The 22,397-nt window shown below is 38.3% G+C and overlaps 4 protein-coding genes across 5 annotated transcripts; all 4 read right to left on the bottom strand.

Annotated features, from left to right (window-relative positions):
* Positions 1-3,906: 3,906 nt before the first annotated feature.
* LOC104879228 (F-box/LRR-repeat protein At3g26922) lies at positions 3,907-7,158 on the bottom strand. Its single transcript, XM_010651398.3, has 5 exons — positions 7,027-7,158; positions 6,445-6,524; positions 5,363-6,331; positions 5,047-5,193; positions 3,907-4,440 (listed from the first exon to the last, which is right to left on the bottom strand). The coding sequence occupies exons 2-5, from the start codon at positions 6,478-6,480 to the stop codon at positions 4,129-4,131; spliced, it is 1,464 nt and encodes a 487-aa protein (XP_010649700.1). The 5' UTR covers positions 6,481-6,524; positions 7,027-7,158; the 3' UTR covers positions 3,907-4,128.
* Positions 7,159-8,558: 1,400 nt separating this feature from the next.
* Positions 8,559-9,059, bottom strand: LOC132253746 (ABC transporter B family member 3-like). The gene has a single exon (XM_059736669.1). The coding sequence runs from the start codon at positions 9,057-9,059 to the stop codon at positions 8,697-8,699; it is 363 nt and encodes a 120-aa protein (XP_059592652.1). The 3' UTR covers positions 8,559-8,696.
* A 33-nt stretch (positions 9,060-9,092) lies between these two features.
* On the bottom strand, positions 9,093-13,645 carry LOC100266576 (ABC transporter B family member 11-like). Its single transcript, XM_059736668.1, has 11 exons — positions 13,301-13,645; positions 13,153-13,207; positions 12,855-13,030; positions 12,544-12,765; positions 12,205-12,443; positions 11,577-12,102; positions 11,197-11,470; positions 10,303-11,105; positions 9,891-10,157; positions 9,531-9,800; positions 9,093-9,425 (listed from the first exon to the last, which is right to left on the bottom strand). The coding sequence occupies exons 1-11, from the start codon at positions 13,643-13,645 to the stop codon at positions 9,093-9,095; spliced, it is 3,510 nt and encodes a 1,169-aa protein (XP_059592651.1).
* A 1,770-nt stretch (positions 13,646-15,415) lies between these two features.
* On the bottom strand, positions 15,416-21,958 carry LOC100244232 (ABC transporter B family member 11). 2 transcript variants are annotated; one of them, XM_010651396.3, is made up of 13 exons: positions 21,462-21,958; positions 20,874-21,303; positions 20,599-20,653; positions 20,317-20,492; positions 19,991-20,212; positions 19,669-19,907; positions 19,037-19,562; positions 18,656-18,929; positions 17,669-18,540; positions 17,276-17,542; positions 16,902-17,165; positions 16,498-16,791; positions 15,416-15,929 (listed from the first exon to the last, which is right to left on the bottom strand). In XM_010651396.3, exons 2-13 carry the CDS (start codon positions 21,213-21,215, stop codon positions 15,576-15,578), a joined length of 3,885 nt encoding a protein of 1,294 aa, XP_010649698.1. In that variant the 5' UTR covers positions 21,216-21,303; positions 21,462-21,958; the 3' UTR covers positions 15,416-15,575. The 2 variants fall into 2 exon arrangements, with proteins under 2 accessions (XP_010649698.1, XP_002275143.2); XM_002275107.5 differs by having other exon boundaries at positions 20,874-21,278.
* Between the last annotated feature and the right edge of the window lie 439 nt (positions 21,959-22,397).

The raw sequence follows: 22,397 nt of genomic DNA, 5'->3' as shown, positions 1-22,397 counted from the left end.
AGGCGGTAGATCAAACCCAACCCAAGCGCATTTCAGATGAGAATCATTACAAAAATGAAGAATTGCAACCTTCCAACTTCCACCTACCATTATCTAAGGTGGGTTCTTCATTCTCCAAAGGTTTGGTTCAAAGTCACGCTATGCTAAGCTCCCTAATGCCAAGGCCCACTCCTAATCTTTCTTTTTCATGTGGTTTAGACCTATGTGAATTGGTGGCTCACTCACCATTGACAGTGATATTCCACTTAACATTTCCTTATATCATCACATTCCATTTAGCCCTTCCATCTTCAGAAGTCTTTTCAAACGAGTTCGTAATCACCCTATTTTTTTATGTTTCTTTAATTATCTATATGTTAAAATGTCATCTTTTGTCATGGTTTTATTGGAATCATGACTAATTTACAGGAATCAAGTAGTTAACAGGGGTCAAGGGATGACCCTGTTCCATATTCCCTAATACTTCTGAAGGTCATTGTCTAGTTGGATTGGCCTCAGGCTTTTAAGTTAAGGCATCTGCTATGGAATCTTCCAAATAAATCTGATTAAAAAAATCCCCTGATAGGCTCAAATATCAATATAAAAATCTAAAAGAATAAAACCCAAAAGCAGAAGATAAAGTAAGAAGGAAGTGGACATTTTTTTTGGTGGGTTGAGCAGAAGTAGACATTCTTTTGGCAGAAAAAATATGAAGATAAATATAAATGGAGAAAATAAAAATTCCCCACATAATTGTTTCTTTTATCCTCGTAACAAAACAAAAAATTAGGGGGAAAACAAAGAGAGGGAACTTAGTTGCAACCACAGCCATTGGGAAAAGTTAGAATTAATGCCTACACTATTTGTAGGTAGTGTATTTGTTTTGAAGCTCAAGAAAAGGATTGTAACACCAATGCGGACCACAGATTGTGAGATAAGATCCCTTTTTTATCAAATCAAAACAAACACTACCCACCAAGTATGGTCTTAAAAATCCTAGACTGCATGAAAAGACCCAAAAAGCTAAAGACTGAGTCATCATCATACCTCAGGCTCCTACATCAATGCTCTGTGAAGGGACTCAGCACTTCTTCCTTGTGCATCCCAACTTTAACTCACAAAAGAGAGAGAGAAGAAAAAAAAAAAGGGATGAGTGGGGTGGTGGCCAATCTTGGGTGGGTTTGAAGGGGCCTTTTCCTAATTTCCTTTCCCCATTAATGTAATTGAAGATGTTTTTCCTCCGATTCATATTGGGGATTGAGGATGAAGGACAGATGTTAACAGATGAAGGACCATTTATGACCTTAGAAATCCATGTGACAGACAATTGGCACTGGCTGAGAGAGCCACCACCATCACAATGCCATGCTACATCATTTCAATAACCAAGAGGCCACATGTCCCCGGCAATTAGGATAGTTTTGTCTCGTGTGACCTTCCTGACACGACATCATGAACTTTTTTTTCCACAAAAAGTTCAAGGACAATCCAGCTGAGGGATGGCCCATGATCATACTCAAATGTTCTATCATAACAATTATCCTAAAAAAGCATCCCATGAAGCTCCATTCTCTCTTCAGACAAATGAATCCTCTCAGTGGCTTCAAGCAATTGAATTTGGAGTTGCATTAACATTGACTCTAGCCTGGAAATTACTCAGGAGGGACCTTACTTGATCATTTCTTCTCTCTACCTTACTTGATCATTTCTTCTCTTTCTTTGCTCGAAATAGTGGAAAAATGAATCAATCTATTGGGATAGAAAAGATAATACCTCAAGTTTTCAGTACTTAATTTGTTGATCCCTTCTGTTGGCAAAGAATTAATACACTGTTATTATCTTTTTTTTTAATCAAATGAAAGAATATTGCAATGGCATCTCCAAGAAACATGGACAATAAAATGTGCTTAAGATCCTTTGTCCCATGTACTTGGGTGGTAAACCAGGTGATCCAGAAAGATGAGGATATAAATCACAACCCAGAATCCAATTTTTCTGAGATGATATATATCTCAATGTGAAGAAACAGCTAAGGCTTAATGAGCCTTTTCATAAAAATCACAGTAACATGGTGTAGTTCCAGACAGACAGAGAAGAGTACCTTAAAATTTCAGGACTTGGATGAACGGAAAGGCTTCATGTGGAGCTGTTGTTTAACAGTGAAAAATATCACTCCATGGTTTCTGTTTTCTTCTTCTTTCTTCAAATATGAGAGGGAGAGGAAGAGGGAGAGGGAGAGAGAGAGAGAGAGATTGGTGTGTCACAAAAGGGATGGTTTCTGTTTTCTTCTTCTTTTCTACAAATATGAGAGGGAGAGGGAGAGGGAGAGGGAGAGAGAGAGAGAGAGAGAGAGAGAGAGATTGGTGTGTCACAAAAGGGTGGTAACTGGTGAGAGGAAAGAAAAAGAAAAAGAAGGATGGGATCCTTGTGAAGGAATACCAGAAATAGAAAAAAGGTGGGGAGTTGCTGTCCTGAACAGTTGCAACTTCGCATCATGTGACTCACATTATCATTTGTTGTTGTCTCTCTGTGTAAGAGACAGAATGAGAGAGCTTCTCTAGTCATTCTCTAGTGTCTCATCTTCTCCACTTAAAATAAAACCATTTTGCAACTTTACTACTTTCCATCTCCAAGAATTTTGCTTCACTCAAATTCATAATTGGATTTGATGACTTGTAGATGTGTAAGTGACTCCAGGCTTGGACCTCCACAAATCAAATTGGTTCCCCCTTGGGCATCTGGGCCTTGATTTAAATGCCATGTTATAAATCAGCTTGATATCATAAATGTGTGATCAATTTTAGCCAATACAGGGAAGAGGTTGATGATGGATTCACAGTTTTGGAGTTCCATAATGATTGGGTGCAGCTGTGTGTCGGCCGATAATTAGCATTTTATAGCTCAAATGGGGGAAAAACCAAAAGATGATGTTATGTTTGGACACGAGCACGGATTAAAAGTACTGATAAGCAAGTTGGAACATTGCACCACTAGAAACCATTTGATTTCTAACACTACAAGGTTTATCCCATTCATAATCAACTATGATGGTACAAAGAGTACATTCTACTCAGGAAAATGACAAACATATATCTTATGGTGGGATCAATGAATCCAAAGGTGGTTGAGTAGAAGTGTAGGTGGTGGTGATGGTAGCGGCGGCAGGGGAATGTTCTGGCTGTTCACACTTTCATGTACTGGAATCACACCTCTTTTCTTCTAAGATCCATTCCCTTTTCTTCCTTTTTGTGGGGTTTTTGACCCTGGAAGGGTGTTGATAAAGGAGGGGGCAGTGGCCCCATTCTTGGATACCTGAAGGAAAAGCTAGGATTTGCAATACATCGTTTGGGAACCTGTAATTGGTTGTGGGTCAAGTGCAGGGTTGGCAGAACAGAACTCTGATGGCAGTGGCAGTCTCCATCACCAGCCCAGTCAATCAAGGCGAATTCTATATGCGGCTGCTCAAAGGATTATGAAAAATGAGGATGAAATGGGCAATGTTCTGATATAGAAATCAGATGGGTTTTGTAAAATAAGGAAGTTGGCTTCAATTGTATGCATATCTGGAGTGATATGCAATCCTGTTTTGTTGTTTTTCGCATAGAAAAGGGTGGTTGTTGGAGGGAACATTTCAGATGTTAAGGCACAACCACTTAGGATATTTTTATTATGCCTAAAGCATGGACATTGTGGGAACCTTTCATCAAATTTCTATCAGCAGACTAGTTGAAAATTTTCTACTCCCCGCATCACATTTCTTTTCCATGCTCCCAAAATAAGATTGCTCAACTGTTCTAGCAACTCAGATCATATTCACTCTTGGAATTCCTATGAGGAACTAGTTTGTTGATGGAACCCTAAGTTGACTGGAATTCCCAACTGCAACTTTCATAGGTGAAAAGTATTTAAAAACCTCTAAAAATGGCAGAATGATACCACAGTTGTTGCATAAGAAGATTTTCCATGTGATCTTGTAGAACAAGAAGAACAACAATTTTCACCATTTTATGCAATGATACAATGAATAGTTTTCTTTGGACCTCTCTGCATCTTGGCATTGCAAGTCACCTGAGTCGTTACAATCATTTTCAAATGGAACAATAACAACGAAGCCTTCTAAATACATAACAAGATTAAAAACAGAAAAAATCAGCAAATTTCTAGACGGACAGCGCGGGGTAGTACCGCAAGAAGCCACTCATAGGCACCCTGCAGTCTTGCCCTGCACCATAAGTGTTCTGCTTGAGAACGCCACGAAATATATTCTCCGCCCTTCTTGCTTGGAGCAACCACCAGGAGTTCAAGTGCAACTAAATTATGAAGCAAATACTTCAGCAGGTCGACTTCATGCTGATTACCGTAAAACCCATTTATCTGTAATATGGAGAGATGCCTATGGGGGCATTCAGGAAGAAACCTTTCTATCTCTTTTGGTTGTTTGGTAAAGCTTGGGGAGAACAACTGCAAGGGAAAAAAGAATGACAAAAGTTAGATGGGAATTGTTGCTATTTTCTTTCTTTCTTTCTTTCTTTCTTTTCCTTGTTATAGTTGAATATTATGGTTAAGTATTAAAGTCCCTTTGATGGGAAAGGAAGTATGATTCTAATACAGGTTTGCTTGCTGGTAAGGCTTGTGAAGATAATTTTCCAACACAGATTTGCCAATCCTCCTGCTCCCTCACCAAGATTGTGAATTTGATCGATGGAGCAGTGGAGTCCTACAGATTGCCCCTCTCATCTTTATAACATTCTTTCACATGTCCTCCTCCTTCCCCAAGCAAAAGAAAAGGAGAGGAAACAAAAGGATGCATCATCACATTTGGTATTTGATTAATTGATAGATTATGTAATATGGGTACCCAATTCAGGGCGGCTGAAAATGGAAAGAGATCTCCATTTTCTCAATTTGATATAACATCAGAACCGAATGATGACCCATCAAGGAAATTCCTTAAGGGAGAAATTGCCAGATATATCAGAAAAAGAAGGCATGCAACATTCTGAAGTATGTTCAACTCAATAAACTTATGTCAAGTTTCTTTCATAACAAGATAAAAGTTATACTTACATTCAGTTCTAGCTTCTGCAACAACGGGAAAGCCTTCAGGATGTAGCCAATCCAACTGAGATCGTCATCATCATCAAATGGAAAAACAGTCAGCTCAAATTGCTTGACATTGGTGAATGTAGGTCCATTTTCTGGTAGCTGCAGCTTCTGAAATAGAAAAAAAAAAAAAACTTAAAGACAAAAAGGAATATGTACTTGGTAAGCATACAAATGGAAACTCCAGTCTTAACCGGGAGAAATATTATCATTAAACTTTTCTCTAATCATTGTCTAAATACTAGGGGGATCATTTTATTCAAATTTTGCTCCTTCTTACCTTCAGAGTCAAAACTGACAACAATTTTAGAGTCTCCAATTGTGGTAGATCTTGAGGAAATCTTGTAAGCGCATACATCACACCTTCCGTCCTACTACTCTTGATAAAGAATTCCAGAGAAGCCTTAGCCAGCTTTGGGACATTTTTGAATGAGAAACTTGGTAAATGACCTCCATATTTAAATGTAACAAGATCTGCAGCATGGATTTCAATTGTCTCCAATCTGAAACAGTTCTTTATACTTAAGAACTTCAACTGGAGGTTCAGAGCAGAAAAACTCAAATTGACAAGCCCATTGCATACACACAGACTCAGCCATTCCAGATGAGAACAAGTAGATAAGAGATCCTGTAGCTGTTGATCACTGATATTTACTCTTTGGAGATCAACAGTGATCAGAGAGGTGAGAGTATTGGAACTTGGAAGAGCACTGAGATGGCATGAAGCCAATCTCAAATGCTTCAGAGTGCATCTTCCCCCTGGGACAGAAAAAAGCCGACAGGGAAATTCATAAATTTGAAATGCAGTTGAAGATGTGTCATCCCTCTTAAGGTTAAAGCTAAAGTACTCTGACAAGTCGAGATCAATATTTTCAACTCCCTTCATAACTGCACAAGTTATCCACTGATCAATGTGAGACATAAATTCCTTGCCTAAAGGAAAATGGATGGAAAATGAGTTTATTTTGCGCCCTTGGGAACGGTAATACATGAATTGATCGACCCGTTCCACAAACTTGGAACTCTGCATTTGACTGTTCAATTCAGGTTGATTCCCAGACATGGAAGTGGAGCAATCGCCGATCCCAAGTACACTAGCAGCATCAAACCAGAGCTCAGAGTGACAAGTCCAAATTGATCTCCATCTTTTTGACAAGATGCCGGTCCTTACAGCCTCTTTCAACGGCAGCAAAGAGATTATTGTAGAAAGAATATCATCTGGTAGTTCAACGAGCCAATCCTCCCCTCTCTACAAGGTCAGTAAAATTGTCACCAGACTATATCATCCAGGAATTAACATTATACTGTTCTAACATAAAACCAAATCATCGATGAAGAAAACCCATATGAGTTGATTCTTACCACCAGTTTGGCAGCCTTGCAACCCCGTCGACCCATTCTGTTTCCCTTCAAATTGTCTGTAAAGAATCCCCTAAACCCACCTGATTGCCAATAAAAGTGTCAGTTAAGCTGCTGGTTACATGCAATCAATACACACATACGCATATGCTTTCTTCCAGGCTATGCTTGATTCCCAGAAAATTTGAAAAAAAATACAAGGGCAAGAAAATAAAGAGGAAAAGTAGGAGAAATTATTTTAACATCTGCCGTTTGAAGAACAAATCCCAGTTGTTGGAGAAAGGACAATACCATTACTCCACTGCAACTAGTGGGTTTTCAGTGGTAGTCAAGTTAAGGGAAAAACCCAGTTTAAATTTAATGAAGCTTTGCCTTTATTTACACCCAGATGATGAATTTTGAAATGCAGAAACTCTGGAATATCTTTTCTTGAGATTTTTCTTGATCTAACATCTGGGCTTACAACATTAACACGTAGTGTTAATGCAGAGAGATAAACCCCAGTTGCTTACAGTTGGTTGAACATCGAAACAAGACATCAAATAGTAATAAGAATGAAAGAGAGATAAGTGAAAACCAACTTACCAAGAAAATCAAAATCCAACCCGTGTACGATCAAGATCTTAAGAAGAAGAAGAAGAAGAAGTAGGCGTATCCTAGTGGGTGTAGAACAATTGTTTCCTTTCCTGAGAATGTAATCTTTTTGGCAACTTCGACCTTTCTTAAATATATATATATATATATATATATATATATATATATATATATATATCCCTTTGAACGGCCGCTTCCCAAGATTGAATTAGGCAGTTTCTAATTCTCTATCTGTCCAAATTTAAAAAGAGATAAATATTATATATGATTTATTTTTTTTATTTATTTTTTTTGGAATTTTTAAGCAAAAAACTAGAAATAGAAGCTTAATTGGACATATATATTCATGAAATTTTTTCAGGTTAAGTTTGGTTACTAGAAAATTTAAATGAAAATGTGAGAAAAATAAAATATAGAGAAAAATAAAAAAATAAATTCAAAATCAATAAATTATTTTTATATGATTTTTTCAAATTTATTAACTTAATTTCCTCTATTTTATAAGGATTAAATAATTTTAAAATGTATAAAATTATAATTAATTTTAATTATATCTGATTTGATTTTTAAAAATATAGAAAATATATTAAGAATATTTTAAATTCCCAAACAAGTAATAATTTTTTCAAAAGCTATTCTTAATAATGGAGAAAATAAATAATTTAAATATTTATTTTTAATTTAGTTTGAATTAGAGTTATAATATAGAGTTTGAATTAGAATAAAAGTTTATTATTAATTTGAATTAGAATATAAGATAAAATTTTAAAAATTATGTCCTTGCATTCTAATTGATAATTATGAATATTTATATATAAATACTTTCAAATTTGTTTAGCATGCATGATTTCTCACTTTTCAAGCCATGATTAAACTCTCCCACGATTTAACTCTTCTCCTCAAGTCCAAGCATAATAAAGAAAATAAATAATTTTAAATATTTATCCTTAATTTAACTAGTAATATTTATTTATTAGTAATTTAAATTAGAATAAATATTTATTATTAGTTTGAATTAAAATAAGAGATAGAGTTTGAATTATAATATAACTCAAATATATTTTATTTTTACTAAAAATGAAAATTCGAAAGTAGTTAAAATAATTCACTTTTTTATTATCAAGACAAAGCATGAACTTAAAAATATAAATTTTATTTTTTTATTCTCTCTTCCTCTTTCTCAACAAATAACAAAAAAAAAAATTTATTAAATCATCATTTTCCCTAAAACAAATTAATTCTATAATCAATCAAAATAGAAATGGAAACCTAATTTGGCATTGCAACCTGCCTAGTGTCAAACTAGAAAGTTGGAGTTGGTAGTGCGAGGAACTTTCTCCCTAATCCGATCCAACCTGGGATATCACACCCATCAAATTAAATTTAATAAAAATGAACATTTTTATTTCTCAACATTTTTATGTTGCTTTTTATATCATCCTATATTTTCTTTCCTATTATTTGCAATTCAACACAGAAATGGAATAACAATGGAATGAAATTTCACTGGTGGGATTCCCACCAAACAAACAGCCTAAGATCACAACTCTCTCAAAACCATGGATGGGAACAAATCCTGATCTTACTGTTCCCTTTCCAAATTGCCACCCCACCTGCTGCTTCTTCATTCTGGATTGAGGAAACAACTTTCAAGTTCCAACTCACTGAGATGAAGCAGTGGCATGTAGTGCAACCAAGGAGGCATAACGACCATTCTTAATATTCATCAAACTTTCATGATTTCCTTTTTCTGCAATCAACCCATTCTTGACCACTGCAATCAAATCAGCTCCCTTGATCGTGGACAGCCGGTGGGCTACCACCAATGTGGTTTTCCCCACCATGATTCTGTCCAGGGCATCTTGAACCACCCGTTCAGATTCAGCGTCAAGGGCACTGGTGGCTTCATCTAGTAGCAGTATCTTTGGGCCCTTTACCACAGCCCTGGCAATGGCCACTCTTTGCTTCTGTCCTCCAGACAATTGCACCCCACGTTCACCTACTGCTGTATCATACCCCTGCATTTAGTACTGCTGATGATCAGAAAATTTTGACTGCTACTTCTTTATAGTGTTTGGTAGCAGAGAAAATAATACCTGCTGTAAACTACTAATGAAGTGGTGGGCATTGGCTAATTCTGCTGCAGCTATGATTTCTGCCTCTGTTGCATTTCCTTCTTTTCCATATCCAATATTGGCTCGGATGGTGTCATTGAATAACGTTGGTTCCTGGCTCACCAGACCCATCTGCTGCCTCAGCCATCTCAGCTGCAGCTTTTGGATGTCGGCCCCATCCAGTGTTATACGACCTGAATCAGGATCATAAAATCTCTGCAGTAATGAGATCACAGTGGATTTTCCACACCCACTTTCTCCAACCAGGGCAACTGTCTGAGAAACAGGATACAGATTCTCAGATGTATATATATATATGGCTTTCAATTAGGCATCTGGGGAAAAGAATAGAACAAGAAACAGAGTTGCTGGAAGTGTTACAGTTACCTTGCCAGAGCGAATAGTCAGGCAAAGATCCCGGAAAATTTGGATTTCAGGCCTAGTGGGATACCTGAAACTGACATGCCGAAACTTGATGTCTCCCTTTACATTTTTTAGTCTCTTTCCTGACCTGCCACTAGAGTCTATTTCTGATATCTGGTCAAGAATTGCAAATATTGAAGCAGCACAACTTTTAGCTTTACTGGCATCAGGGGCATAAGAGCCAGACTGAGAGACGCCTAGGCCCACCATACTGAGAGCAAAGAACACCTGAAAAAACAGGAGAACAGAAGATCAACATAAGGGATGAGAGGCAAAATTTTGAAATACTGGCTTACTGGACATGGAAGAAGAACTTACTCTTAAGATCTTTGAGAATGTTGTCTTCCCGTCTCGAAAAAGACGGGCTCCAGCATAAAAAGTGACTGCATAGATAAAATAAACAAAGAAGAATGATAGCCCAAAGCCTAACCCACTGATCAAGCCTCGTGTCATCCCTGTCTTTGCTGGGCCTTCACATTTCTTCTGGTACAGCTGCATCACCTTCTCTTCAGCACAGAAAGAAGCTACTGTTCTAATATTCCCAACTGCCTCGTTGGCTACTTGACTTGCTTCCTCATACCTTTTCTGAAACCAACAAAAAGAATTGTTATAAGTACTGTTTGTTTAAGGAGAGAATTTTCCTATCCTTGGAAATTTTCTCAAATTTCCATCTTGTTTCTGATGCATCAAACAAAAGGTCTACAATTCTTCCTATTGAGTTAGAGCAAACCTTGGCATCTCCGCTGAAACCCTTTGTGAATTGCAGCTGAATACATCCATTGATTCCTATTAGAGGTAGGAAAACAAGGATAATGAGAGCCAACAGCCAGTTTGCTTCAAAAGCAGCAGCCAAGCCAGCAATTACTGTTGCAATGTTCTGAACCACCAAAGCAAGCGCATCTCCAACCAGACTTCGTACTGAAGCTGCATCTGCAGACAGCCTCCCTCCAATGGCACCGCTCGAGTTCTCGGCTTTGTCGAACCAGCCTACCTCCATGTGAACAACTTTCTCAAAGCACATGGATCGGATCCTTTTAATTAACTTACACCCAGCAACAGCAAAGAGGTAGGTCCTTGTCGGGGTTATCAACAAGGATGCCACACCAAGAATGAAAAACATTAACGCCCAAAACTTAGACTCCTTCCGGAGTTTATCTGCTGACTCATAGAAATTGTCGATTATAGTGGAAAATAGTACTGCAAACGCGGGTAATATTAAGCCGTTGGCAATTGCAGCTACAATACCTAGCAGTAAGACTGGGATTTCTGGCTTGTTAAGACAGGCCAAGCGCCAAACTAGACCTTCTGTTGGATGTTTTAATGGTTCTGAGTTGGGCTTTGCAGGTGCTGTTTCCAGCATATTGATTCCAGGAGATACACCAAATGAAAATGGGAATGGGAAACGGTTATGGTGTCTAGCGCCAAATGATTCCCAACTTTCATCATGTTGTTCTGACTCACTGCTAATTTCTTGCAACTGTACAAGCTGGTGATATGCCCCATGAGGATCCCTGAGTAGCTCAGTGTGTGAACCTGATCAATCAAAAGGGATTAGAATCCAGCAATATGTAACCACAATCAGACAATTTACAATATCAATGAATAACATCAGCAAATCCTTCACCTTTTTCAACAATCTTTCCTTGATGAATGACTGCAATCATATCTGCATTCCTCACTGTACTCAAGCGATGTGCAACAATGATAGTAGTTCTGTTCATCATGACCCTGTCCAATGCCTCTTGCACAATCCTCTCAGATCCCAAATCAAGAGCACTTGTAGCTTCATCCAGCAGGAGAATTCTCGGGTCTTTCAGGATTGCTCTGGCTATAGCAACGCGCTGCTTTTGGCCTCCAGATAGATGCATTCCATGCTCGCCAACCATTGTGTCTAAGCCCTGAATACATAAAACATAAGGTCAGAAGTTGGATATCAGCTCGTAAATCATCACAAACAATGAAGTACTAGAAAACTAGTTTATCGATGAACTGAAATTTTATAACCTGAGGCAGTTTATGAATAAATTTAGCAGCATTGGCGAGCTCAGCAGCAGCTCTAATTTCTTCAATGGTGGCATCATCCTTCCCATAGGCAATATTATCTTTAATGCTAGAAGCAAACAATACAGGTTCCTGGTTGACAAGGCCTATTTTCTGCCTGATCCATCTCAGTTGAAAATCCTTGAGATTAATCCCATCTATAAGAACTTCACCAGCTTGAGGATCATAGAATCTCTCTACTAAACTGATGACTGTTGATTTCCCACTTCCACTCTGACCAACCAAAGCTGTTGTTGTACCACTAGGTATTGAGATAGAGAATCCACTGAAAATTTGTTCATCTGGTCTTGCTGGATAACTGAAATAAACATCCCTTAATTCGACATCTCCACTAATATCATCCAATTTCAGTCCCTTGGTGTCATAAGCATCTATCTCTGGCTTCCTATTGATTGTCTCAAACATCTTAAATGCTGCAGCTTGTCCTGCTGCAAATGCTTTAATGCATGGAGATGTCTGCCCTAGAGACCTGGAAAATTATCCAAATTACATCCAAAAATCCTAGTATTCCAAGGCATCAAATTGAGCTGATGCTGTTGGAGGATTGGAAAATAAGGGTTGTGCAGCTTACATGGAAGCAGTCAACACAGCAACAATCACCCCAACGACATTCCCTCCTGAGTATCCTTTGTTGATTATCAGCTTCGCGCCAAACCATACAGCTAAAGCGAAAATGCAAAATACAATAAACATAACAGAACCAAGACCTAACCCAGTAGCCAAGCCCTCCCTCACTGCAGAATCATAAGCTTTGGTTAGAGACTTCTTGTATTTAGCTATAGCTTGCTTCTCCCCTGTAAAGGAGATAACCTGCATAGGGAGTTGGATTCAAGCAATCATGATCATCATAATTTTGCAGAAAAACTAAAAAAGAAAGACTTGAGTCACTAATACACAAAATTTTTCATACAGTTCTTATTGATCCAATAGTCTGCTCTACTACACTTGCTGCTACTGAATAAGAAGTTTGTTCCTGGGAGGCCAGCTTCGCTAAAAGAATGGTCATGACAGCACTAGATGCAACAAGAGGTGGAATACAAGATAACAGGACAAGGACAAGAATCCACCCCTTGAAAAAAGCTACAAAGAAGCCTCCTATAAATGTAGCTGCCAGCTGAATAACCATCCCAACCTGTAATATGTTGGTCATAGAAGATAAGAGAAACTCCTAAGACCCAATTAGAGATTAATTGTTTTCAGTGATGGCAGAAAATAGAATACCTTCTCACCCATGGCATCTTGAATAAGAACAGTGTCACCTGACATCCTCCCAACGACTTCTCCAGTTTTGGTTTCTTTATCAAAGAAGGCAATATCTTGCCTCAATATCGTTTTCAAGTACAAACTTCTTATTCTTGTGGCCTGTCTCTCTCCTGTTACCATCCAGCAAGTCACCTCTAGCATATAGCAAATGAGAATATCTCAGTTTCTGATAATAATTCAAATAGGCTTTTTTTTTTCTTTAATTTGCATGGTTGGAAAAATGAACTTCTATTAGATGAGAGGCTAGTGTGCTTACGGAAAAATGAGGCAACAGCTGCTCCTGAGGACAAATACACAAACTTCAGACAGAGCTGTAGTTATATTTTATCAAGTTAGTACTGATTAAATCCAATTACTGAAAACAGTCAGCTATAGCTGTTGAACTGATCTATTTTGCAGAGTACCTTGGAAACTTCATGCAGCATATTATTGGTGTTGACAGTTTTTCCGAATGCGTCCATTAATTCACCAAAGAGTAGGGCTACTGCAGGCAAGCACATACCATTTCCAACAGCAGTGACTGTGCCCACTAGCATTAGTAGATAATCCCATGAGTCAGCAAAGGAGAATAGCTTGTAAAATGGTACTGTACTAGTACTGATTCCCTGTGTTGCCTTCCTCTTTTCTGAATCTTGTCGGTTGCCAGCATTTTCGGGGATTTTTACTGTCTCCACGGCTGGTGTTTGCCTTGTTGATGCTCTAGTCTGCTGTGTGTATATATCTCCATCCAAACTATTCTCCACAGCCATGTTGCCCACTGCAATTCCTATTTTCCTGTTGTTTTAGTATCTGTTCCTTTGAGAACTTGGATCATAGCTGAAAGAGAAATCAGTTGTTGAATCAGTAAGGAATGATAAAAGATTGAAAGATTGGTTCAGTGGAAAACTACAAGCACTGATTTGAGGTAATTGAAATATAATGATGTGTGATCAAGAAAAATTAGTTACCCTTTTGTTGAAACCAGTAGATCCTGCTCCCAAAAATACATTGACGCTGCAGTCTTTTCCATGGAATTCCCACAAAAAGATGGAAACCAAGCAGTTAAATAAAACTAAAATGGAAGAGCCACTCACAGAGGATCCCAAGTTGCAATAAGCAATAGTTATGACAGAAAGAAGATGTTAAAAAACAGAGAGAATAGAGCTCAGGACAGCTGTTGTACTGCAGGGCGAGCATTGGCGATTCCCACTTCCACAGAGAATCACACAGGAGCCTTTCTGGAAATCAAGGATGAAAAGTAAAGGAAGAAACCAAGGTGCCAACTAGGATAAGGAAGAAGTATCAAACATGGAAAATGAGAAAAGGACAAGAACAGAAGACAAATACAATCATGAACTACTTCCCAAGCAATGGATATCAGTGTTAGAAACAATGCAACTTCACAATCAGAAGTGCAGGCTACATGTGGGGGAAAAAATAAAGAAGATGGCGAAAACATCAAAGGATTGCATTAAAGAAAAAACAAAAGAAAACTGACATGAGACAGCCTAGGAGGCTGGAGCATGACCAACCGTTTATTTATGATGCCCACCTATGAAATCAGAGATAATAGATAATCTGTCATATCCCTCTCTGACCGATGAATCCAATGCCATTCCTCATACTCTGACCTCAATTTGTCCTCATCCAGCCCTTTAAGTAATCCTTGCTTGATAAGCAACCACCATGAAGAGAAGAGACATTCCCTTCTTTTTGTCATTTAACTTAAAATCATGCTGGCATCAAGGGAACCTCTCTTGAAAATAAATTGCTCATTGTCACCCTTAAACAAAGCAAATCAATGATTTCTTAAGAGAAGATTTTCAGTTCAAGAAGTTCTCAAAACCTTTTTGGTGGGGTGAAAGCTTTCATGATAAAATTCCTTGCTGTTGCCCAAAACAATTGGTGTATTATCAAAATAGAAGAGGCCAGATTAGGATGTATGATTACGGTGTGTTTGGTGGATGGAAATAGAAGTGGAAATAGTTAACTCCATTTTCAATCTAAATTCCTTTTGTAATCCTCTTATGTGTTGTATTTTATTTCTTACTCTTCTAAAAATATTTACTTGAGCTTTGACACTATTTGTTGTGCATAAGAAAGCTTTGATCCTGTTTGTTATACAAGCGAAAGCTTTAATACAAACATAGTAACGGAAGAAATGATTCCACTAAAAATACTTCAAAGAAAAACATTATTAAACGCACTCTTAATAGTACATAAGATCTTAACACACATGATTTGGCCAACCATATCTACATATATGTCAAAAAAAATCATAGAAGATAGAAAAAATAGATACAATTATTGAACCCTAAAACATCTCATATTTCCCTTTTCCTTATATTTATAACGTGAATCATAAGTTATCACTCCATCGGGTATTTTCTATGTATTCATATATTTCTATCTATCAAGTGTAGTCTTCACAAACCCATCACCCAATCATAATTCTGTCTCCCCGAGACTTAAAATATTCATAAAGATATCCTTAATAATTTATTTTATTATATAAGAAAATATAATATTATAATACTATGGGAAGAAATATTCTATATAATTTTTTTATAAATTGAAAAAAAAACATATTTCATTCCTTTCTTTTTAAGACTTTAGTATTCCATTGGGATGAAATTTAAGAAAAGAGGAGATACATATTATAGGAAGAAGGAGAAAAACAAAAAGAATACAATAAGCTCACTAAGATGAAGCACTCATATGCAGTGCTACCAATGAGGCATAAATTCCATCCTTAATGTTAATTAAAGTCTCATGCTTTCCTTTCTCTGCAATGGCTCCATTTTTAACCACAGCAATTAAGTCTGCACCCTTGATCGTGGACAACCGATGAGCCACAACTAGTGTGGTTCTGTTCACCATAACTCGGTCCAGTGCATCCTGAACCACCCTTTCAGATTCAGCATCAAGAGCACTGGTAGCTTCATCTAAGAGTAGTATCTTTGGATCCTTCACAATAGCCCGAGCAATTGCCACTCTTTGTTTCTGTCCTCCAGACAACTGAATTCCTCTCTCTCCAACAGTTGTATCATAGCCCTGCCGTTTCCAAACTCTATAATTAGATTCTAATTTATCCCACCAAGTTTATATGAATGAGTCACTGAAGTAACACTGCTCCCAATCTTGTAGATAATATTTGTTCTAGGCTCACTGAGCCCTCATGGTTTTAAATCGCATCTACATGGTTAAGAGGAACTCACACACACATATGTATATAGTGTCAGAAGCTCTCCATGCAAACACAATAAGGACTTTGTGTCCCACAGGATTTCATGATTAGCTTCGGTACCATTTATAACAACTCATTCCTAATATATATATTAGTGTCAAAAGCTCTCCATGCAAACACAATAAGGACTTTGTGTCCCATGGGATTGAATGATTAGCTTTGGTACCATTTATAACAACTCATTCCCACTTATATAGATATTATTTGTTTTATATCTAATGGGGTCTCATAGTTTTAAAACACGTCTATATGATTAAAAGGAACTTAAATATATATTAGCGTTGTAAACTTTTTTCCTATCTACCTTGGATGTCAAAGTCCCTCGCAGAAAAAAACAATGACAAACACTGAAGGAGTACTGTTTTCTGATCTAACCTGTTGTAAACCACTGATGAACTTGTGGGCATTTGCTAATTCTGCTGCAGCTGAAATTTCTGCTTCTGTTGCATTCCCTTCTTTACCATATGCTATGTTGGCTCGGATGGTCTCATTGAATAACACAGGCTCCTGGCTAACTAGACCCATTTGCTGCCTGAACCACTTCAACTGTAGCTTTTGGATCTCTACTCCATCCAGAGTGATATGACCTGAATCCGGGTCATAAAATCTCTGCAACAGTGAGATTGCTGTTGATTTACCACTCCCACTTTCTCCGACCAGAGCAACTGTCTGAGAAGTAAGATTCAGATTGTTATGTATGTACAACTTACAATTATGCAGAACAAAGAATAGAAGCTGAAACTGAAAGAAAGGATGTGTTTGTGTCATGAGAAAGTTACCTTGCCAGAGTGAATTGCCAAGCAAAGATCACGGAAAATCTGTATGTCTGGTCTAGTGGGATATCTGAAACTGACATGGTGAAACTCAATTTCTCCTTTAACATTTTCTAATGTTGTTCCTGATTCATCACTAGAGTCTATTTTTGATTCACGGTCAAGAATCGCAAATATTGAAGCAGCTGCATTCTTGGCTTTGCCTGTATCAGGAGCGAGGGAGCTTGATTGAGAGACTCCAACAGCTGCCAGGGTGAGAACAAAGAAAACCTGCAAACAATGAGAAAGAGACAAAAGATTAACAATGGAGCTGAATCAGCAAACTCTGAAACAGAACTTTGAGTGACTGAGTTAGTAGACATGGCAGAAGGAAAACTTACCTGAAAAACCTCAGCGAATGTTGCCTGCCCAACATCAACCAGTCGAGCGCCAGCATAAAAGGCAGTAGCATAGACAGCAAACAGCAAGAAGAAGGATACCCCATAACCAACCCCACCAACTAACCCTTCCCTTATCCCTGCATTCATGGGGCCTTCACATTTCTGCTGGTATAGCTGCATCACTTTCTCTTCAGCACAGAAAGAAGCAACTGTTCTTATACTCCCAACTGCATCATTGGCTACTTGACTTGCTTCCTCATACTTTTTCTGCAACAATCCAAAATTTTCTTGATTAAACAGGACTGTATTATACAAATTAGATTGAAGGGGACTACACTGCATCACTAGCTACAAGTTGAATTCCATTTTTTGTCAGTGAAGTTTGGGCCAAACCTTTGCATCTGCAGTAAAACCTTTCAGGAACTTCACTTGAACGTATCCATTAGCTCCAAATAGAGGTAGCAACACAAGGATGATAAAAGACATTTTCCAGTTTGCTACAAAGGCAATAACCAAGCCAGCAATCATTGCTGCACTGTTCTGTACAAGCAAAGAGAGGGCATCTCCAACCAGACTTCTCACCATGGCCGCATCTGCAGAAAGCCTTGCGCCAATTGAACCGCTTGAGTGATCAGCTTCATCGAACCAACTTACTTCCATGTAAACTACTTTCTCAAAGCACATTGCTCTTATCCTTTTTATTAACTTAAAACCCGCAGTTGAAAATAGGTAAGACCTTAATGACAAAGAAGAAAAGGACACCAGACCAAGAACAACAAACATCAGTGCCCAAAATCTAGCATCCTTCCTGAGTTCATGTGGGGGCTTGAAGAAAGATTTTATTATGCTTGAGATCAGTATCCCAAAAACTGGAAATACTGCACCATTGACAACTGCAGCTATAGTACCAAGTAGTAGAAATGGAATTTCTGGCTTGTTAAGATAGGCCAAGCGACCAAGCGGGACTTTAGGGGGATGCTCCAATGGTGCTGGATCTTGTCCATCAGGTGCTGTTTCTATGATGTTGATGTCAGGGGGTACACCAAATGACATAGAGAAAGAGTGGCGGCTGCTTTGTCCAATGCTGGATGATCGGCTTATAGATCGTAACAAAGACATCCGCTTACTTGAATGTCTTCCTGAATCCACAGAGATCTCTGGTTTTTCCTGATCATGTGAAGCATTCTGTTCTGAGCTAATTTCTTGCAACCTTATAAGCAGACTGTATGCCCCATCAGGATCCTTGATTAGCTCAGAGTGTGCTCCTGGTTCATTGAAAGCAATTAGGATTACTGATGTAGAATCCAACAACAATCTTAAAGATAATATGAAGTGAAGTTGGGAAACTTGTAGCTGAACTCAGATGCTAAGATATTCAACCTTTTTCAACAATTTTTCCTCGATGAATAACAGCAATCATGTCTGCATTCCTCACTGTACTCAAACGATGGGCTACGATGATGGTAGTACGGTTGATCATAACTCTGTCCAATGCCTCTTGCACAACCCTTTCAGATTCTGCATCAAGGGCACTTGTAGCTTCATCTAGAAGTAGAATTCTCGGGTCCTTGAGAATTGCTCTGGCTATAGCAACTCTCTGCTTTTGGCCCCCGGACAACTGAGTTCCATGTTCACCAACCAGTGTGTCTAGTCCCTGAATCCATAATTTCTGAATTAGAAAATAGCTAAATTTCAAAAGAAAACATAACTTAAAAACAGAAAATTTCTTCTAAAACCAACCAAAGAGTCACATATTTAAACCTGAGGGAGTTTATCTATGAATTTAGAAGCATTGGCAAGCTCAGCAGCAGCCCTTATTTCTTCTATAGTAGCTCCATCCTTCCCATAGGCGATGTTATCTCTAATGCTAGAAGTGAACAGAACCGGTTCCTGGCTGACAAGGCCTATTTTACCTCTGATCCATCTCAGCTGAAATTCCTTGAGATTGATACCATCTATAAGAACTTCACCAGCTTGCGGGTCATAAAACCTCTCTATCAAACTGATCACAGTCGATTTCCCACTTCCACTCTCTCCAACCAAGGCTGCAGTTGTACCACTAGGTATTGAAAGTGAGAATCCTTTAAATACTTGTTCATCTGGCCTTGTTGGATAACTGAAATAAACATCCCTTAGTTCCACATCGCCCTGAATATCATCCAATTTCTGTCCATCACTGCTGTAGGCATCTATTTCTGGCTTTCTTTCTATTGTCTCAAACATCTTAAATGCTGCAGCTTGTCCAGAGCCAAATGCACTCAAGCATGGAGATGCCTGCCCTAGAGACCTAAAAAATCCCAATGAGGCTGACATGAATAAATAAATGTAGAACTAGTTTTGGGGATAATGAATCAATCTCTAGGAAGATGAGAAAGAGTCAGAGAGCAACTTACATGGAGCCAGCCACCACAGAAAAAATTATATTCATGACAGCCCCTCCTGTGTATCCTTTATCAATTATCATTTTGGAACCAAACCACATGGCCAAAGCATAACTTGCGAATAAGACAAACATAAATAATCCAAAACCTAGCCCTGAAAGCACGGACTCTTGCACACCGGATGTGTAGGCTTTGGACAAAGACTGGTTGTATTTGGCTATGGCTTGCTTTTCCCCAGTAAAAGAAGCAACCTGCATAGAAATATCTTTCATGGTCATTACCGAAATTAATGGGCAAAGTGAAAACTAAACATTCTTTACGCCAATTTGCATACAGTTCTGATTGAGCCAATTGTCTGTTCTACTACAACTGCTGCAACTGAATATGCAGCTTGTCCGCGGGATGCCATCTTGGTTATAAACATGGTCGTGAAAGCACCGACGATGACGAGAGGTGGAAAACATGATAACATGACAAGGGTGAGAAGCCACCCCTTGCAGAAAGCTACAATAAAGCCTCCCAAGAATGTTGCCATCAACTGTATAAACTTTCCAACCTGAAATATTTGAATCATTGAAATAAGAGTAACTTAAACCCCAGTTTAAGACCAATGGTGTAAAACGGCTCTTCTTTCTGGCTTTTTCATGATAGCAGCAATACCTTCTCACCCATGGCATCTTGGATAAAAACCGTGTCACCAGACATCCTCCCAACAACTTCTCCAGCATTAGTGAACTTATCAAAGAAGCCAACATCTTGCCTCAATATGGTTTTCAAGTACAAACTTCTTATTCGTGCCGCCTGTCTCTCACCTGTGAGCATCCAGCAAGTCACCTCTAGCACATAGCAAACATGGTAGTCTCAGTCAGTCTCAGTTTCCAATAATCCAAACGGTTCTCTACCCTGAATTCTATCCTAAAGAAAAATGTCCAATGTACTTACGAAGAAATGATGCAACTCCAGTCCCAATTGCTAAGTACACAAACTTCAGAGAAACCTGAAGATAAAAATGAATATGATCAGTTTCTTGCTGATTAAGTCCAATTACATACCAAAAAAAAAAAAACAAATCAAGAAAATGGTTTCAAATGGTTCCAATTAAGATTTTGTTTTCAAGTGTGGTATATCTGGACTAGGCTCAAATATGGGAAGCTTCAGTACAGATGCTGAATTGATATGGATGACCAAGTATCCGGCCTGGCCTTAAATGCATCTACCTTGGAAACTTCATGAACCATATCTTTGGAGTTCGAGTCTTTTCCAAAAGAATTGATTACATCTCCAAAGAGTATGGTCATAAGAGGCGTGGATACCCCATTTGCAGCAGCAGCGACTGCGCCCACAAACATGAATAGATAATCCCAGGAGTCAGCAAATGAGAACAGCTTGCAGAATGGAACTGTTCGAGTACTTTCTTCTTTTTCCCTGTTTGTGTCTGTCTCCTGTTTACTATCTGTATCGTTTGGGACTTTCTCTATCTCCATCACTGATGAATGGCTTGTTGAAGCTGTGGCCTGCTCTGTGTATTTGCCTCCTCTCCAACCATTCTCCCCAGCCATATTGAGAACTGCAGTTTCTGTTTTCCTATTGTTTTCTACCAGTATCTTGAAGAACTTGGATCACTGCTGCAAGAGAGATCGGTTATTCCTACAAAGAGGTTGTGTGATTATGAAAAGAAATCAAATAGCATATTCTGTCTGGAAATTCATAAAATTTTGAAGAATATAAGGCAAGAAAACAAGAAATCCTGAAACAAAAAAGGGGGAAAAGGAAATGGGAAAAGGAAAAAGAAGGAAAATGGTTACCTTTAAAATCCTTTCGAAATGGTTTTCATTCCCAATTACCATCGATTCATGTTCTCTGAATCTCAATCTCAATTCATATAAACAATCCCATCTAGCCCTTGAACCATCAAAGCAAGTGAATCACTCCTTGATCAGGAAGTACACTCATAATTCAGGCCATTTTCCTATAGCACAAAGTGAACAAACAAAAACAAGAAAGACACCTTCCTCAACACAGACCTGTGGCACCTTCTCCTATATGGCACAAGGAAAACTAATTCTTGGGAAACAAACAAGAAAGAAAGAAATAAAAAGTCTAATCAATATTCCAATTTGTGGAATCTCCAGGATCTAACCCTCCCACCCTACATGCTTCCAACCACCATGGCTTGTTATGTAACCACTGTCAGCCAGCACAAATGCAGATTGAAAACTTAGTCAATGATCTACTGTTATTAGTCATTATGACTTTTTATCTTTAAATATGGCTAATGATTCTATCTTGATGTAGCCATGCCATATTTCAAAATAAAAAGAAAAGGATGGCCGCAAGTCAGCACCTGGGAATCAGGTTTTCAACTTGGGACAACCCCTAGATTCTTTACTGATCCATCACTGAATAACTTCCTGTAAATGCAATCACTTATAGTTCATCGTTTTGCAGAACCCTTTTCAATCCATATGCCTGCTGCCATGGAGTCCACTGTGATGTTGACTAATTAAAATCTGTTTCCTACTGTTCACCTCCCATCATCACAGCTGATTACTCATCTGGGTTCTAAATTAAATGCTTGATTTGGAGTTTGTTTATTGATTATATGCATAGGAGTAGGTTGGATTACAATCTCAAGTCTTTGGCATCTACATTGGCAGAGTGCATTTGCCATAGAATACGACAAGTAGTCAAAATTTGAAGTGATGCGCAAGCAATGAGCTATGATAGCAAGATTGAGGAGG

This window comes from Vitis vinifera, chromosome 5 (genome assembly GCF_030704535.1).
Source record: "Vitis vinifera cultivar Pinot Noir 40024 chromosome 5, ASM3070453v1".
Classification (NCBI taxonomy): Eukaryota; Viridiplantae; Streptophyta; class Magnoliopsida; order Vitales; family Vitaceae; genus Vitis; species Vitis vinifera.
Note: the sequence above shows the minus strand (reverse complement) of the source record. Positions and strands in the feature narration are given on the sequence as shown.